At 31.8% G+C, this 18,281-nt stretch overlaps 1 protein-coding gene across 1 annotated transcript; it reads right to left on the reverse strand.

Annotated features, from left to right (window-relative positions):
• Positions 1 to 86: 86 nt before the first annotated feature.
• LOC131928193 (leucine-rich PPR motif-containing protein, mitochondrial) lies at positions 87 to 17,442 on the reverse strand. The gene is made up of 29 exons (XM_059284135.1): positions 17,300 to 17,442; positions 10,612 to 10,739; positions 9,739 to 9,861; positions 9,418 to 9,539; positions 9,249 to 9,307; positions 9,047 to 9,133; positions 8,289 to 8,327; positions 8,069 to 8,156; positions 7,742 to 7,843; positions 7,395 to 7,586; positions 7,195 to 7,300; positions 6,980 to 7,017; positions 6,822 to 6,891; positions 6,352 to 6,485; positions 6,024 to 6,102; positions 5,357 to 5,457; positions 4,782 to 4,916; positions 4,554 to 4,622; positions 4,302 to 4,334; positions 3,809 to 3,892; positions 3,385 to 3,524; positions 3,185 to 3,267; positions 2,874 to 3,081; positions 2,110 to 2,234; positions 1,658 to 1,764; positions 1,453 to 1,521; positions 1,026 to 1,113; positions 614 to 777; positions 87 to 447 (listed from the first exon to the last, which is right to left on the reverse strand). Exons 1-29 carry the CDS (start codon positions 17,419 to 17,421, stop codon positions 349 to 351), a joined length of 2,994 nt encoding a protein of 997 aa, XP_059140118.1. The 5' UTR covers positions 17,422 to 17,442; the 3' UTR covers positions 87 to 348.
• Positions 17,443 to 18,281: the final 839 nt, after the last annotated feature.

Raw genomic sequence — 18,281 nt, forward strand, 5'->3', positions numbered from 1 at the left:
AACCTTTTACAGAACTTTTAAAATAAAGCAAAGTAAACATGCTTTTGCTGGTGCTTCTATCAGGTTGCAAAAAATAGAAATAGGCATTCGAGATATAGAAAAGTTTATTTCCAATGAAATCGCGCATCATATCAGATATCACAAATCATCCATTGTTCTACACGATTACACAGCATTTTAATATTAAAAAAGTAAACTATTCACTGACAGTGTCACAAAGCATTAGTTGACAATGAAATTAATTTTTACATAATTTGACACTCAAACAATACAAAAAATAATGACCAAACAAAACATTCAATTATGTGTAGGAGTGATACTGTTCGTGAAGTTTTGTATGAGCTACATTTACTTGGGTGTTTCAGGACTATGTGGATCATCTTGAGCTTCTAGCTTTTGTGCTAGTAGGGGTGACTTCAATTTTGGAGTAGTTTTAGGTGTGGTTGTCTAATGAGAAATAGAAAAGTTAAGAATTTGTTTTTCAAATGTTAACACAATGCTCACTTGATAGTTAAAGCGAAATTAAACAACTTAAAAGTATTATAATTACAAATAGTTTCATGACTTGTACTAACATTTTACATTACTACAAAAAAAAAATATAAGCACTCACTTTTTTAATTTTAGTGTCATATGCTTGGAGAACTTCAGGAAGGTTAACATTTAATTTTTTATGCTCTGCTATCAAGCGCTTTAACAATGGTTTTGGTGGTTCTATGATGTCTTCAGTAAACAGTTGTAAGCTATCAATGGCTTTCTTCAAGTCACCAACGGCAACTGGGCACCAAGGAAATAGATTTATTACATTATTTGCGTTTTAAAATAGAGTCTATAAAAAGGATTAAAAATGGTCTATACTAAAATTTAGAAATTAATACATTACAGATCCATTGAGCTAACTGAATAAATCTAATTTTCAAGTATGTATATCTTTATATGCTGTGATGGACACAATGTAATTTGGTTACAATCTAACTTAACACTAGGTATAACCAAGTAGCTCTTGCAAAAAAAAAAAAACTCACTGTAGCCATCAATCAACAGTTCCAACATTGCAGATCTACTGACTGGCATATTTTTTGTTATTTCAACTAATGCACTCACACAATCAATCTAAACAAATGCAAAAAATAAAAGTTCTTACAGAACAATATTTAATATTTTCTTTCTGGCTGGCGTTAGTGCTACTTACAAATCTGGGGTTTGTTAAAACCAGAATCGACCCAAGCTATAACGTTATTATATCAATCAAAGATTACTATTTTCATTAACTTGAGGGAAAAAGAAATTGTTTAAATAAAATTGATTTATTTATAATAAAATTACATTTTAACAAAGATTCATTTTGCTGTATAATAAGTTGAGGTTGTGTTTAAGGTAAGTCTAGATTAGCAAGGGAGATAGCCTTCTATATAAAAAAACCCCCTGATTTTCATCATTTTAAGAACTTACTTTTTTAGATTTTATAAAATACTGACAGTTATCAACAAGTATTTTCTGGCTTAGACGTAGTCCTGGAGTCTGAAAACAATTTGAAAGTGAAGTTATTACTCAATGTCTACAGTAGAGGAAAAAAAAAACAATAACACAAAAGGCTCAAAAGAGACCTTTGGAAAACATGGTCACTCTAATGATATTATAGCTAAAAAAAAACAACCTGTAAAATGTAAGCAGCTTTATTTGCTAATCCACACTGAAGGAAAGACATGGCAAGTTGGTGGTGAAAATAATTGCTACCATATACACTTATGCCCAAATCCATGACTGTAAATAAAGTTACAAATTAATTACTATATAAATATTTTGATTGTATCATTAGTAATATAATTAAAGTTATTGCAATAGAAGGTTGAGTTTTTATTTTCAAACAGGGTGTTTATTTAATAAGCAAATACAAGAAAATAAAAATTATTTTCATATATTATGGTGTGGAGTTTCTTCATCAGCTTCAATAGAATACTTTTTTTTCATTTTTATAATACCACAAGTTGATTTTTCCAAACTATCTTATAATATTATATAACTAAATTTTAAAAATTGGGTCACTATAAATTTTTGAATGAATTGAAACAAACATTGCAGAAAAAAACTCTTTAAGACACAACTTACTTCTGTTAAGTCTATCCACATCCTTTTTTTCAATAAACCTTATTAAAACATACTCCAGTGCAGGAAATACACGAAAAGATTCATGCAGCTTCATTAATCGGTTAATTAGTTCATTGTCATCATCTCTTAAAATAAAATAAAAAAAATACCAAAAATTACATAAGTCATATTGTATGTTTAGTTCAAGCCTAGATAGATAAAAAAATAATTGTAATGGTATACTCCACATAACAATACTTATTTCAAGTAATGATTCATTGATTAAAGAAAGGTAATGACTTTGTGACTTCACAAACCACAATTTCTTTGAGAATATTTGATAAAAATTATTTTTATGAATTTTTTATTCATAGAAAGCGTAAAAATTATGCATTAAAGTAGTATTAGAATAAAAAAACTTCTGCTCATTGAAAATCAGCTGCTAAATAGAGTTAAAAAATCCTGTTTTGCATGCCTTTTTACAAAAAAAATTCTTAAATATAATAAATCACCTATTTTACATGTAAACACAACTAAAAATGGCAGCTTTGGCAATATTTTATTAAAAACTTAAATTTTGCAAAATGACCAAGTAAATGTAGAAAATATCATGTCACGAGCATTGCTATACAGTACTGCAGTCCCGTGGAACAGCACAAAAAGTATTTAATATTGTTGTCTGAGGCTTAAATTTAAATAAAATATTTAGCCAACACAAAACTTCAAAATAATTTTAACAGTGCTAAATTAAGCAAATGTATTTACAAGAAAATACAGGTACATACAGGCTGCTTAATCTCTTCACATAGGCATGATGAACTTTCTGCAGTTCTTTCTCTGGGACTATTTTAGCTTTCAAAATGGCACTATGTAGATCACTGGCATCCTGAGCTGTGGGTGCTGCAGCTAACACATTTCTTATTGAACTATTAATCAGAAAACTGTCTGTTTCTTTTTCTGCTTCTGCAGCTAAATTGATCATATCCAAGGCAGCTGCAAAATAGTTAGCACTATTAACTATTTCAACATAAAGGTGTCAAATACTTATCCTTCCTACCATAGAAGTTTTTTAATTTCATTATATATGCACATTTACCTTGAAGATTGTTCATTTTAACATATTCTGCAGCAAACATCACAGGTAAATTAGCACTGTACTTGTTTCCAACTTTAGTTTTACTGGAAGGAGACATTTAGTTAACTAAAATTTGCTACATATTGCTACGTATGTACGTCACTGACTTTTACTATAGACTTACAAGGATGATATCTAAAACTAAAACAAAATATACTCACATTTCTTCAAAGTATTTCAATGCTGTCTCAACATCCCCATGCTGAAGGAGTTTTCTAACAATGTTTACTAAATGTACTTTGTCAAATTTAAAACCTACTACCTGTAGCTCTCTCAATTTTAACTTCATTGCTTCAACATCCTGTTTGTTAAAAGTAAAAAAAATAATCAATATTATCATAGAATTTAAGTAAAATTAAAGGATGTTTGGTTTGTTTTCAATTAATTTTTTTTTCCAAAATGCTGTTCATAATGATACAAAGGATGTAAGGACAGATTAAGAAGATTTTTTATATGATTAAATAGTGTAATCTATTTCAATATACAACTAGCCTTCATTTGCTACACATTTTTAAAATGTTTAATAATATTTATTTTTATATATAATATTTTTATAAATCAAAATCAATGAATTAAGAAACACACATTTTGTGACATGGTAGTTTTCAATTCATTAAGCTGGTCCATAAAACTTATTGACAACCTTGGTACAGGTGGAATAAATGCACCCTGCAACAACAAGCAATAAAAAGTATTATTAAAAATATGGTAAATTATATTATGCCATTCCTTCAGAACTGTTGGCAGATGGAGTAGAGTTCATCAGAAAAAGTCATTGTGTGCCCAGTGCAATGTCAAACTGATTACTTTTTCACACCAGATATCCATCATATACAGGAGGACTTAGGATACCAAGCCTCCTCAAACAAACAGCATTTGACTCACATTTAGAGTTTTGTTTATAGACCAGACCAATTTCAAAAACCCAGTTCCTTTTGCTATGTTTAGTAAATACTGTGGCAAAATAAAGTTCATGTTGTCATTCTTTTTAAAATATTTCTTAAATCTGTGAGTGATGTTAGTTATTCTTTTTTTAAAATACAAGTACAATAAAAAAAAAATATAGTAGTGTACTTACGTAGTCTTCGGGTGGAATGATTTTAAATAATTTCTGGAAAGAAAATAAATTGGACAGTAATGAACTAATAATAGATATGAGTTTAAAAAAGGTTTGTAGTTTGCACATAATTACTTGAAAGGTATTGATAATGGTTATAAAGCCAGTGATGTGAGCAAAGCTACGATTTAAAAATCAAAAATGTAAATACTGCATACCTTGTTTTACACAGATATATTTAGAGTAACAAAACTAGCTGCAAAATGAACTTACTTTCTTGATGTTACTGGATGCATTTTTAACTATTATCAGGTTATGAAAACGTGAATGTAATTTGATTTTCTGTAAACAAACAGAATACCAATGTTATTTGACACAAACAATAATAAAATATCTGCATATACTGTAATATCTAAGAGAAGATATTAAAATGTTAACTGTTGTTTGATCAGACAGGAAAAATATATAATTCAACAAAACTAAAAATTAACAGGCATCAACCTTTTCTATTAAACTGCTGAGGAACTTGTCTGTCAACTCTTCATTATGCAATGAAAGATATTGCCTGACAATTTCTCCAGTAACAAGACATTTCTTTAACTGTGAAACTTTGGATTGTTGAACTTTTTCTAGAAACTAATGAGAAAAAAAATATGTTTCAGTAAAAAAACCACAAAAATGGTAATCCTTGTGCATAAAATTGTATCAGCTAGAACAAACAGCAATATGTTTACAATTATTTGTTAACTTGAATGAGAAATCACACCTTTTAAGTGACTGAGCTAGGTTACTACATAAACTATGTTCAAATATATAGCATAGGCCCAACTATTTGTTTAAGAATAAGACAAGGTTATGGTAATTAGCTGTTAACATTGCATCTAATGATAATTTACAACAAATAATTTATTATACAACATGAAATAAACAAAAATTGCTATTTTATTATAAAACAAAATTAAATCTGATATTTAAACATCAGTAAATATATTTACTCCTTCAAAAAAAAACAATCAATTTTCTTTTTATTATAGAAAACCATATAAAAAACAAAAAAATATGCTAGTTAAACTTACAGACACAACATCTTCCCATTCTTTCTCAAAATAATGTTTTAGTAGATTTGTGTTATTTAAAAGATACTCAGTGACATTTTCATCTAACATATAATTTTGGGCTGGAAAGAAAGATAAAAAACATTTTGTACAATTAAAGGCAAAATCAATTTATGAATATATAATTGAATTTTTAAAGTCCTTATAATACATGAGTGCTTAACCCTACAAAGAAATAAATAGGGAGGTAGCAACAATTTATTTTACATATTTGTTTAAAATAAAAAATGTATAGATATATAATATAATTATAAACATGCTTCTTGGGCAAGGGGGGGAGTGTGTTGGTGTAGATCATGGTTGTTAAACTGAAAAGTTACAAGTTTGAACTCTCGGGCAGATGAGGCTCGATAGAAGGGGACAGAAACCCATCTAGCAGAGGAAAATCCTAAATCAAACAACTGCTGCCTTGTAGTTTGTTCTTGGATGGACAAAGGCTATAGAAGCAAATCTAAAATGAAAAGCAGACTGAAATCGGAGTCAACAGACTTCAAGCTTATAACAAGATGACAGGTGTTACTTTATTGTGTTGATCTGTCCAACATTACAATTAAAGATGAAGATACTTATTTTAAACTTTTAAAAAATCTATCGTTATATAAAAATTGAATAAACATGTACGACAGACCATTTTGAGAGGCAGCCTTAAAACCTTTGTGTACAATGTTGTAGGAAATAAAAGTACTCTTCAGTAGTTTTTCATGGTTCTGGAAAATAAAAAAAAACAAACAAATATATTTAACTTTTTATAGATTACAACTATTGCTTTTAAAACAAATATCTCTATTAAAAGTAAATTTCTAGACATGAAGCTTAACATCTAGTGAAGGTTTTCTATACTGTATAATTAACGTTATCTTCGGGCATTTTTAAACTTGACAACTTTATCTCAGAACATTCTTAACTTCATAGTTAGATAAGAATCTGATAAGTCTAATTGTTTTTGGACAACATACCTTATAAGTAGACAAAATTTCATCATTAGTCATGCCGATTTCGATGAGGGCAGGATAAGCACAACTCACTAAATTCTCCATTTTATCCTCATTTATCTCTATGTCTAGCAGCATCTGTACAGCTTTCAACACACCTGTCATTACATAGCAAGCATACAATTTAAGTTGTTCATATTTTATTAAATTTTAAGCATTAATGTTTTAAGAGACCTTTTTTGTTGTTAAAGTATATTAAAAAAAGTGACGACCCTCTCTCATATAGAAACATCATTGCCTGTTTCATTTATTGAAGCTTTTAATATTTATAATTCCAGCTAATTAAGTCTAATCTTGAAAACCAAAATGTACCCATTGTTTAATTTTACAAAATAGATACTTTCAGTCAAAAGAAGTCATTCAAGAAATAAAAAAGTCTAGATCCTTCAAGTATTAAGTTTACACTATTGATAACATTGAATTATAAAACAAACCTTCTTTGTTATTTTGTTTCTTGAAACCACAGATGGCTGGAAGAGGGTAGGCTGGTTTTATTTGATAATTCTGTCGATTATAAAAAAAGAATTATTTTTTAATAAAAGTAGAAGTTCAAATTAGTAAAATGAATACACCTGTAAATACTATTTCTTACTTTAGAGCGCATTATGTCCAAAAAATCCATTGCAAGATCTGTGAAATTTAAGGTAAAATTTTAAAACAAATAGGTATACAAGAATCTTTTATTACTAACAATATTACCTGACAGATCAGACAGCAATTAAATGACAAGGGAATAACAAAATTAGGATTGATACATGAAGGATTAATTCAGTATAAATATATTTTAAAATGATGGTTGTAAAATACCTGTACGTCCATCTCTATAGGCATAAAGCAAAGTATTTCTGTGACTTAATGCTTTTGGTGCAATTTCAACTATCCTATCAGCAATATTCATGATCTCTTGAGCACTCTTAAATGTCAAAATCAATTAACATATTACTTTTTGTAAATTACTCTTTCAGTACATGTTTAAAAAAAAGTACTCATATAAATATTTTCCTTACCTGACCATTAATTATCATTGCTTTCAAAAGAAAATTTCCAGTATTTGACATAAGTTTGCCTTCTTCAACATTAGGAGTAGTCATAAAAATTTGAAAAGCAGCATCAATAAAACCTTCTGCCATCAACTGACAGGATTTTTGTATGGATAGGCTATTAAAAAGCCCTCTTTCAGATATGAATTTCAGCATTTGCTGAAAAAAAAAATTCAGCAAATTTTCAAATATTTTAAAATATTTTAATTATTTGTGATTTATATTTTTATTTACAGTTACAGGCAATGAACAGCATTTACAAAAATTTGGTTAAGTTTGTATCACTTAAATTGTATCACTTTTACTGTTCTTACTTCAGCGCTGCTTGAGTGTCCCGATATAACCATCAGTCTGTAGAGATCAAGCAACATATTTTGATCTAATGGGACTCCAAGATTGTAAGCTTCATTAATGTACTGCAACAAATGTGTTCACATATAAAAACAAAAAAAATATATGGCAGTGTGGTATATAAATGAACCAAAAAAAAAATAATGAAAGATATTTCTATAAATTTTCAATCCATTTTAACAATACATATATATTTTCAAATTCTGAATTTTGAATTTTACATCATTTTAAAATAAAAAGATTACATGATGATTTTAGTGTAGTATTAAGTGCATGCATACATTTTTTACCTTCATAACTGAGTCAAAATCACCCTTTTCAGCATAATATTGTGCAAATCTTAAAAAAGTGTCTGAATTTGGGAGTAAACCTTGATTTCTATGAAGTACACAATGAATAAGAGAAAATTAGTAAGTTAATTTTTAAACACGACTCTCAAGCTAATTATAAAACTATTTGTATAGTGCAACTTATATAACAAGAACACAGTATTGATTTAATCAAACTCACCTTAAAATATCTAAAACTTTTGTTGCTTCTTCATATGAGCTATCATTTTAAAAAAATAAGATATTATTGTATATATAAAAACATAGGCACAATTTAGAATTCAATTTCTTTTTTTGAAATGCTTATAAACTGTAACAAGCAGAAAAGATTCACACCAAAACAAAAATTGAGTACCCTTTTGGCTGTCTGGACAGATGTTTATTAGCTTTCATGACAAGGATATAGTCATATTATAGGATTGAGTGGTGTCTGTACCATGTGTAAATTCTAGAGTTGGAAGGGATTCCCTCCAACACAATTAAGTATTATGTGTCAACTTGTTAAGCTCCATATAAGTCATTACTACTATTTCAGCCTGCTTTACTTTACGATTTCAGCCTGCTTTTCTTTTTGGATTTGCTTCCATAGTCTTTGTCCAATCAAGAACAAACTACAAGGCAGCAGTTGTTTTATTTTGGAGTTGTCTCTTGTAGAAGAGTGGCTGTCCCTAGATGGCAAGCCTCATCTGCCAAACTTGAGACTTTTCAGACTTTTACCAACTCGACCGGGCCGACTCGCCCATGGACTCAGAGAGACTTAACTGAACTAACTGAGCAAACCACCACTTGGTCTTTTTATCCCTTGGTCAATACCAGTCTTGAAATTTGGTTTGCATTAATTTTAATTCCAAGACTAGTTTTGATACAAATCAAATAAGTCACCATTGAAAAAAATAAAATCAAAGCCTTTGAAGACTTTCAAAGTGAAAATATACTCACCCTGCTATGAGATGACCCGTAATGAAAGAATTAAAATTGTGGACACTAAGAGGTAGTTCTGCAGCTTGCATAGCTTGTAACACAGTGCTGACCATAAAATACACATGTGTCAAAATAATGTAAAAGATTTCCTCCATGCATTTGATATACTTGGCATTCAAAAAACTCACTAATTATTTATTCAACACTTTCAAAAACTTACTGAGCTCCTGCAATGTCACCTTTCTGACAAAAACCTTCAACAAGCAGGCCATATGTTATCTTTAATAAAAATAAATTGACATTGTATATTACTCAAATTCCTGCAATACAGGAAAACAAATAAAAATTGTGTAAGATCAAATTACAAGCACATTTAACTTGATATTTACCTTGTCTGGATTAATACCTAAGGCTTTCATGTTCATTAGTTCCTGCAGGGGATCAAACAACTTTTTGTTGGAAATGTATGTCCTTAGTTTTCCATTGTACAACTTTGCTGTTGGTTTTATACCTTTCAGATATATTATGATATTAACAGCTTTTTATGTTAAAAATGTATCGCAAGTAATGAAACAACTTAATGATATTAAAATTATAACATTTTAAAATACTTTCCAAAATAAAAATGTTATTTAAATAAAGTAAGTGATTTAGATAAAAGACAACATCTCTAATGTAAGCATTATGTTTTATTAAAAAAGTTAAACTACCTAATTCATCTAGCTTACTCCAGATTTCATCTACTAAAGCTAATCTTTTCTCAGTGGGGGCATCAAATGGACCGATGTTACAAATAAATAGCAACAAACCAACATCGTGCTCTGTTACAGAATCTGCGCAAAAATAAAAAAATATAAGAAACCTATTAAGAAAAACACTAACATTTAAAAAATATCAATTGATATTCTATTATGGTAATTGATTAATTTGGAGATGGCTAAGTGAGGCAGGAGAGCTCATGGCTGCTAACTACAAAAGACACCAAGCAGAAAAGGCTCATTAACCGGAGGCAACATTTCATCTAGAAGAGAAAACTGCTAACTTGCAGATTGCTTATGGATGTACAAAGGCTATGAAAGCAAATCCAGAAAGAAAAGCAGGCTAAAGTCAACTTGTTGACACATAATAGGGGCCGGAGTGAGCTCATGATTGCTAAACCGAAAAGTCTCGAGTTTGAACCCTCGGGGCGGGCAGATGAGGCTCGTTATCTGGGGACAGCCACTCTTCTAGGAGAGACAACTCCAAAATCAAACAACTGCTGCCTTGTAGTTTGTTCTTGGTTGGACAAAGGCTATGGAAGCAAATCCAAAAAGAAAAGCAGGCTGAAATCAGAGTCATTGGCCTCAATGGTGCATAACCATTTGACAGGTATACTTAATTGTGTTGGAGGCGTGGTCGAGTCTGCAAAAGCTCATGGTTGTTAAATTTGAAAACCCTCTGGCAGATAAGGGTCGATCCCTTCCAACACTAAAAATTAAGAAAGAAGAAGAAGAAGAAGTTGGAGGAAATACTCTCCTACAATTAAGAACAAAGAAGAAGATAGACTAATTTTATTTAAAAGGCTTACTTATTAAAAGCCTTACCCATATTTTCCAAGGAAGAATAAACTGATTTAAAAAGATCACTTGAAACTCCTAAATTGTAATCAATTTTTTTATGCACTTGAATCATCATTTTTTCTTTTCTGCTTTCAGCAAGGCTGGCAGCAAATCTAGAATAGTAGAATACAATATTTGCATTATTTGCAAACTTGAGAAAAGGGCATTATTTAAATTATTATAAAATTTTAATTAACTATAACAAATATATTTTGCAATGCTTTAAAATAAAATGCTTTGAGGAGAGGAAGGGAGAAAAAGACCAAATTAAAAAAAAAAATAGAGGCTCATGTTTCCTAACGGGGATAAAATTGTAACTTTATATTCAACTAGGAGGTAGATAGAGGGTAGGGTCTTTTAAACAACGTAGCTGTTTTTTAAACAGTAAGAATACAGAAAATGACACTTTGAAGATAAAAGTCAATATTTTATTAGTATTGTGTTAAGTGTGACGGTAAAACCGTTGAGGCTAGCTCCATTTTATTCTTCCACCACCCTCTACCTGCTCTATTACTCCCCGCCTCTCTCTACTGCTACGTACATCCTATCTTTCGTCCCCTCACAGGCTCCTCTCTAGTTGGCTAGATTGTCCATGTGACACACCGCCAATTTTAATGCATATAAGGGGATGCAACAAAGAAATCTCGCACTCTTCCAGCACTGAGCTCAGCTGGTGGTGTCGCACATGGCGTTTGGGCCGTCGTCCCTACTCCCATGTGCATGGTTTTGTATTATTTACTTAACTCATTCTATGATAACTGTATGGTTTGTAACACATATAAATAAGTATGATTCATATGTATAAGCTTTTAGAAGTATAATAAATTAAATTGTACTCTTGCAGTAACTTTGTGTTTTTAAGTAACTTATAGTTATTATTTTACTACAGGCCGTAAACTACGGGCATTTAGTTGACCCGTAGTCATCGGATCTGATATTTCATTTTATTCACAGGCCGTAAACCCTTGCCAGAGTCAAGAGGTCAACGGATTAGGTTGTTATTACTTTAAGGCTGTAAACTGCGCACATTGAATTGTAGCGTAGTCATCAGACCTTCAGCTCGCCACTATTAAGTTTACTTATTACTATTACTGCATTAGCTGCTGAAACTTTATTATTACTTGACCCTGTCCGGGACTTAGTTCACGTGACAGTTAAATACATACTTAAAAATACATTTACTATATTCCCGGTAGACAAGCGGCTCAGACCCTCCTACCGGTTGAATCACGCATTTTACTGATTATCCCAATTAATACGCTACCAATATTACACTTTTTTTAATACAGTAATTTAATTCGTGACCGGTGGTTAACCTCGTCAATGCTGCGTGGCCTATTCGTCTAGATTTATAGAATTTGTATAAAATGTTGTATAGTATTTCTAACGATGCTCGTTCAGTGGTTAGGGTTTTGGGTTATGGAAGGAAGCCAACACAAAAATATACTTCTGTATTATTTTTATTCATTTCAACAGCATATACAAGTTCTATATATCATTCTAGCTAAACTCTGCAAATATGAACAAAATACAACTGCAAGTAAAATAACTATGCTCAATTTATTCAGGCATACCATGACTTGTCACAATTGGCCAATACAAAAACAAGGGGATTCCACCCCTCACAAAAAAATTCGGTAAAAAAAACCTATTTGAGCTAGACAGAAGCAGAAAATCTTTTTTGTTTTGTTTTCATATAGTTGAGCTCTACAAGAATATGTAATTTTTATTTTTATATGATGATTAGGCCTAGTGTTTTTTTAAACAAAATCCCTAACTTTAGGGTTTAGGCTTAGGCAGCAAAGGCGGCTTAGGGCCGGTCCTCTTTTTAATTATTAATTATTTTATTTAATATTTTTTTATCACCGTGTTTTTTTTTTCGAAGTGACTACTCGGAAGAAGATTTTTCTCCCCATCTCCACTTAGTCGGCAAAAGATAGCTCTGCGCATGCGCAGTGACCTATGGCTAAGGTTAGGGCTAGAATGAGGGTTAGGGGTAGGATTAGAGTTAGGGATAGGGTTAGGAAATTAGGGTTAGGGATAGGATTAGGGCTAGGTTTAGGGTTAGGGATAGGATTAGGGTTGGTGTTAGGGTTCTGCATATCTTATTCTAGTCTGGCGCGTTGCTTAGATGGTAGGATTGACCTCTGACCCTGAAACGACACGCGTCGTTTTCTGACGGTTTTTACGTTTATTTTACGGGTCCCATCCACGACAAATGAAAAAACTGTTTATATCGCAAATTCTCATCATTATTTTAATGCAAATTGCTAATAAAATGGATAATATGCCTTAGAATGCCAGAAAAAAATCGCAAGCTTCGTGGTTGTAAATAATGAGAGGATTTCTAGTAGAGCACTCTCCGTAAAAACTGAACCGCCGCCAAAAACGACCGACTAACGGGGAAAACGGCTCGACTAACTGTACATTATTATATAATTGATATATTTATCATGTATATTTACAGTATTTTTGATTACTTTTTCCAAAATCTCACTCGAGGATGAGGTACCCACGCTGACATTTCTATCCGCTATTTTTAGTATCATGACATCATTGTTACGCTAGTTACCTCACAGAAACAACTAGTTTTTGTTTTTTGCGGAATGAACTGTTAAATCTAGTATTTTAATTATAATTCAATTGTAGCATGTGCGGAAAAAGTAAAATTATGGACATTATTATTGTATTAGTAATTTTATTAGTATATTGATTTTTTTTCTTCACTGTGGGCCGACAGTTGCTGCATTCGTGACCGGTGGCTAACCTGGTCAACGCCGCGTGGCCTATTCGTTTATATAATCAGTGATGCTCGTTCAGTGGCCTTTTTCAGAGCTAGGCCTAATTACGGGCGATTTTTAGACTTAATTGATCGGCCGTTAGCCTTTTTCATTGCTGCGTATTTTAAAAAATGCTCGTTCAGCAGCTTTTTTTTTTTGGCGCTAAATAATCTGTTTACGGGCATTTTAAGCGTTTATTTATTTATTTTTTAAGCTAGATCTAGTTAAAATTTTTTTTTAAATACAGCTGGCTGTCTAGCATGCCTGTTATGTGAACTTTTTAAAAAAAATGACCGAACTTTAAAAAAAAAATGACCAGAAGTAGGGAAGAAGGTCTGTTTTTCAATTTGCTTGAAGGGGGGGGGGGGGGGGGGGGGGGGGAGAGAGAAGTGAAGACACCGACCATCTCGTGTACGCGTGTTCATTCTATGACGTGTACTATAGGCCTGCTGAACTCACGGTGAACCCGCGACCGTGGTGGGATTTTTCATCCACAGGATAGTAAACGTAAGCAAGCAATCACGCGAGTGACGTTGTTTGGAGATTTTATTTAAAAAAAAATAATCACATACGTCATGTTTTCAAGATGAAAAAAAAATGTAATGTAAAAAAAAAAAAGACACTAATACCATGTATGAACCTCAGCTGCCACGCTGTTGACTCAATATAATGTGAATTGAGTGTAAAATGTATTTGTATTTATAAACTATCATAACTATTACTATCATATTATTTTAAGCATATTTATTATTTAAAATTAGAATTTGAAATAAAAATATTTATTATGGTCATTTGATTTATGCAGGTGTTCATTACTTCATAAAATGGTATGAATATCATGTGGAGTAGAATTTAATAAATAATAAAATAACTAGGCCTATAGAATAGTATACAAGTATAATAGATGTAGGATCTAACAACAATAACATGCTTATATTTATTTTATTTTATTTTTTTTTACTAATTTCTTTTTCGTGCACGAAGTGTACTTTTTTTAAGTGTAGAGAAAAAAGTATTTTAAAAACAATAGGCCTATAAAATATAAAAATATAGTTTCAATAGTTTAGCAATTTTGTCAGTGTGTCAGTCATTGAACACAATAACTTGAGTCAAGTACTGTTTCAGTTATGTTGAACAAATTTCATATAGGGCCTATTTATTAAGTAATAGTATTTAGTTTAGTCCTAAACTAGGAGATAATACTTATTGCCCCATTGCCCGGCTCCTTTCACCCCAAATGCTGATTTTGGGGGTATGACAATAATTGTTCAATTAAACACATTTAAAGTATAGGCCTATTTAATAGACTTTGTTATTATTTTTATATTGTGTAAGATATGTTAGAATAATTTTGCCATATTTTCAATACTAAAAAATTCTTAGATTAGTAGAAATCTTCAAAAATGTACAGGTGCTAAAAAATGTGGCTCTTAACGATAATTTTCAAATTCTCTCTTTTCTCGTCAACCGAGTAAGCTAGATATTTAAATGTGGTGTCAAATGTTCTCTTAATAGTCTTAAGGGGTAAGGAAGTTAATGGTGTATTTGAAATAACAGAATATTTTATTTTAAAAAATCCATAATTCAACCTAATAATAATTCAACAATTCAAAATTCAAACTAGATCTAGAGTAAAGTTCCACGCGCGGTTAAAACACCGGTGCGATCATCGCCTGTTTATCGCTTCGTACAATATTTGTTTTGATGTTTTATACGAAACTACCGATATCTGCTGTAAACCTGTCCATTTCTAAATATATCCAGATCAAATTCTTTTGTTTTTCTCCTTCTGGAAGTCGAGTTTTTAAATTTTAAAGTTTCGAGGTATGACGTCGTAGGCGGTTCTAGTTCCCCCTATGAAAAACACTAGGTCCCGGATGAGATGAATAAAACCAACCAATCAAAGCTTTTTATAACTAGGTTAACTATAAATAGCTTCTACAATATATGCGGGACACTGTACATACGATAGATAAGGCTAATAAAGCAACCTGATAGGTAAATAGGGGTGGCCGCAGCTTGGGTGTCGATTACGGTGGTTTCACATCGCTGCGTAACCAACGACTTGAGCTAGACTAGCCTAGTTCTAGATGCTCTATATTTCAAACTAAGCCTAGAATCTGTATACTTTCTATTTTTTTCTGCTGTTTTAAATTATTTCGATCATCTACTTCTTCTAAATCTAGTTTGTGTCTCTACATACAAGCATATCTAAGCAAATGTTACGTTATGTCTTTTAGTGGTTGTTACGTCCCTTTGTTATGATTATTATAGTTGCGTCCCTTGAGTCATCACTGGGTCAACTTTTAATGTCTTTAATTAATTTAATTAACATGTTTTTAATTATTATTTTTGCAATCTATTAATTAATAATACAATCAACAACACGTTTAAGTGTGTAAAATATTTATTTCAATTATTAAAATTGGATCAAAACGTATACAATACGCTCGTTGGCAAGCAGGTTCTTGCGTACGCAGGCAAAAAAAAAAGGGAAAAAAAATATCGCAAGGAGGGACGTCACTAAAACATGAATATCTTAAATACTATGCGTAGGAATACAAAATGACTCATACTTATTACAGTAGAATGGCAGCGGAGTAATACAGTGCTTTCGGTTTGTTTCTGTGTGAAACGGTTATAAAATAGCGCCCGATGAAAATCGGGAATTTGGAATTTTCCGCTATGTGTGACCGCGCGTGGAACTTTACTCTAGAGTAAAGTTCCGCGTGGGATCACACATAGCGAAAAATTCCAAACTCCCGATTTTTATCGGGCGCTATTTTGTAACCGTTTCACACAGAAACAAACCGAAAGTACTTTATTACTCCACTGCCATTCTACTCTAATATGCATGAAGTATTTTGTATTCATACGCATAGTATTTGAGATATTCATGTTTTAGTGACGAACCTGCTTGGGATCAACTTTTCCCACTTTTTTTTTTGCTTGAGATCACCTGTCCCTGCTTGGGATCACTAGCGTATTTTTTACGTTTTGATCCAATTTTAACAATTGAATTAACATTTTACACATTTAAACGTGTTGTTGATTGTATAATTAATTAATAGATTGCAAAACTAAATAAAAAACATGTTAATTAAATTTATTAACTACACATTACGGATGACCCAGTGATGACTCAAGGGACGCAACTATAACAATCATAACAAAGGGACGTAACAATCACTAACATGACATAACTTAACATTTGCTTAACATATGATTGGATGAGAGATACAAACTAGATTTAGAAGAGGTAGATGATTGAAATAATTTAAAACAACAGAAAAAAATAGAAAGTATACAGATTCTAGGCTTAGCTTGAAATATAGAGCATCTAGATCTAGGCTAGTCTAGCTCAAGTCGTAGGTGTACCCAGCGAGGTTAAAACACAAAAATCGTTACCCCAGCTGGGATCACCCCCATTTCACCTCCAAGATTGTTTTAATAGCCTTAACTACAGTATTTTCAGTGTCCCGCACATAAATAGAAGCTATTTATAGTTAACCTAGTTATAAAAGCTTTGATTGGTTGGTTTTATTCATCTCATCCGGGACCTAGTGCTTTTCATAGGGGGGAACTAGAATGGCCAACGACGTCATACCTCGAAACTTGAAAATTTAAAAACTAGTCTTCCAGAAGGAGGGAAACAAAAGAATTTGACCTGGATATATTTAGAAATGGACATGTTTACAGCAGATATTGGTAGTTTCGTATAAAACATCCAAACAAATATTATACGAAGCAATAAACAGGAATGTGATCCCACCGAGGTTTTGATCTCACGCGGAACTTTACTCTAGATCTATCTTATTCCGGCTAGCATCGGCCTTTTTTTTTTTCTTCTGCATACTCAAGATCTAGAATCTGGTGTTTTCTAACTAGCTTACCGTTGAAAGTTTCGGCATAGCTGCTCCTTTGTTTTTAAACATTGCATCTGTTTGACATTGTTTTTTAATATATGTCCAATATTTCGGTTTATTTGTATTCCACACCTTATGAGCGCTGCCATTTTAAGGTGAGAATTTTAAAAATGATTTCTTTAAGCTAGTCGGCGAAACAAAAAATGAAGTAAGATTTCTAGACAGATTCTACTTTTTACTTTCTCGTATATACGAAGTATAGAGAAAGTCTTGTAAAAAAAAAAATGTTATCTCAACTTAGTTTCCAAACCATTATTTTTTAATGACTAATTAAACATCCTTAATTAAATTTTCAAAAAATAGATAGTCTTGTATAGTCATCGAAGTGGAATGTATCTGGGAAGTTTGAACCCAATCGCTTCATTTGGAAGTGTGTCAAAATTGAGTTACAACATTTGCTATGAACCACAAAAGGGTTATCCATAAATGACGTCACACTCGTCGGGGGGAGGGGGGGGGGGTCCGTAATTTTGTGACGATGTGTGATGAGGGGGAGGGGGGGGGGGGTCAGATGTTGCGACGTCACTTTTTTGCATTATAAAAAAGCAATGTTAGAAAACGAATTTTAGACGTTATTTCGCGTTTTAGATAACTGTTTTAATAAATTGTAATAGTTTAGACAAGATTTTGGAAAAATATCGATGTTTTTAAAAAATTCAACTGCAATTTTGAGGGGGGTTGTAGGTTGAGGTGTGACGTCATTTTAGGGGGGGGGGGGTCTGGCTTTTTGTGACGACGTGTGACGGAGGGGAGGGGGAGGAGGTAAAAATCGTCAAAAAAGCGTGACGTCATTTATGGATGACCCCAAACAGACGTTGCGTACTAAATAAAAATCGGAAGTGTGTGGACAGAAGTGCAAATCCTAACTAGAAAATGGTGTTTGATTTGTCATACGCTAAACCCACCTCCTCCCCCACCCCTAACAAAATAGAAAAAAAATTTATATAGG

The sequence above is a fragment of the Physella acuta genome, unplaced genomic scaffold (assembly GCF_028476545.2).
Source record: "Physella acuta isolate Inbredline_101_S28 unplaced genomic scaffold, ASM2847654v3 ptg001474l, whole genome shotgun sequence".
NCBI lineage: Eukaryota > Metazoa > Mollusca > Gastropoda > Physidae > Physella > Physella acuta.

Bases quoted from the DNA above. Each gene is read 5' to 3' on its own strand.
- LOC131928193 (XM_059284135.1), bottom strand. From the start codon at position 17,421: ATGGCAGCGCTCATAAGGTGTGGAATACAAATAAACCGAAATATTGGA. The intron at 1,765-2,109 runs GTAAGTTGTGTC...CTTTATTTACAG, and splicing joins TGTGGATAGACTTAACAGAA to TCATGGATTTGGGCATAAGT. The intron at 778-1,025 runs GTGAGTTTTTTT...CTTGGTGCCCAG, and splicing joins ACTGTTGATTGATGGCTACA to TTGCCGTTGGTGACTTGAAG.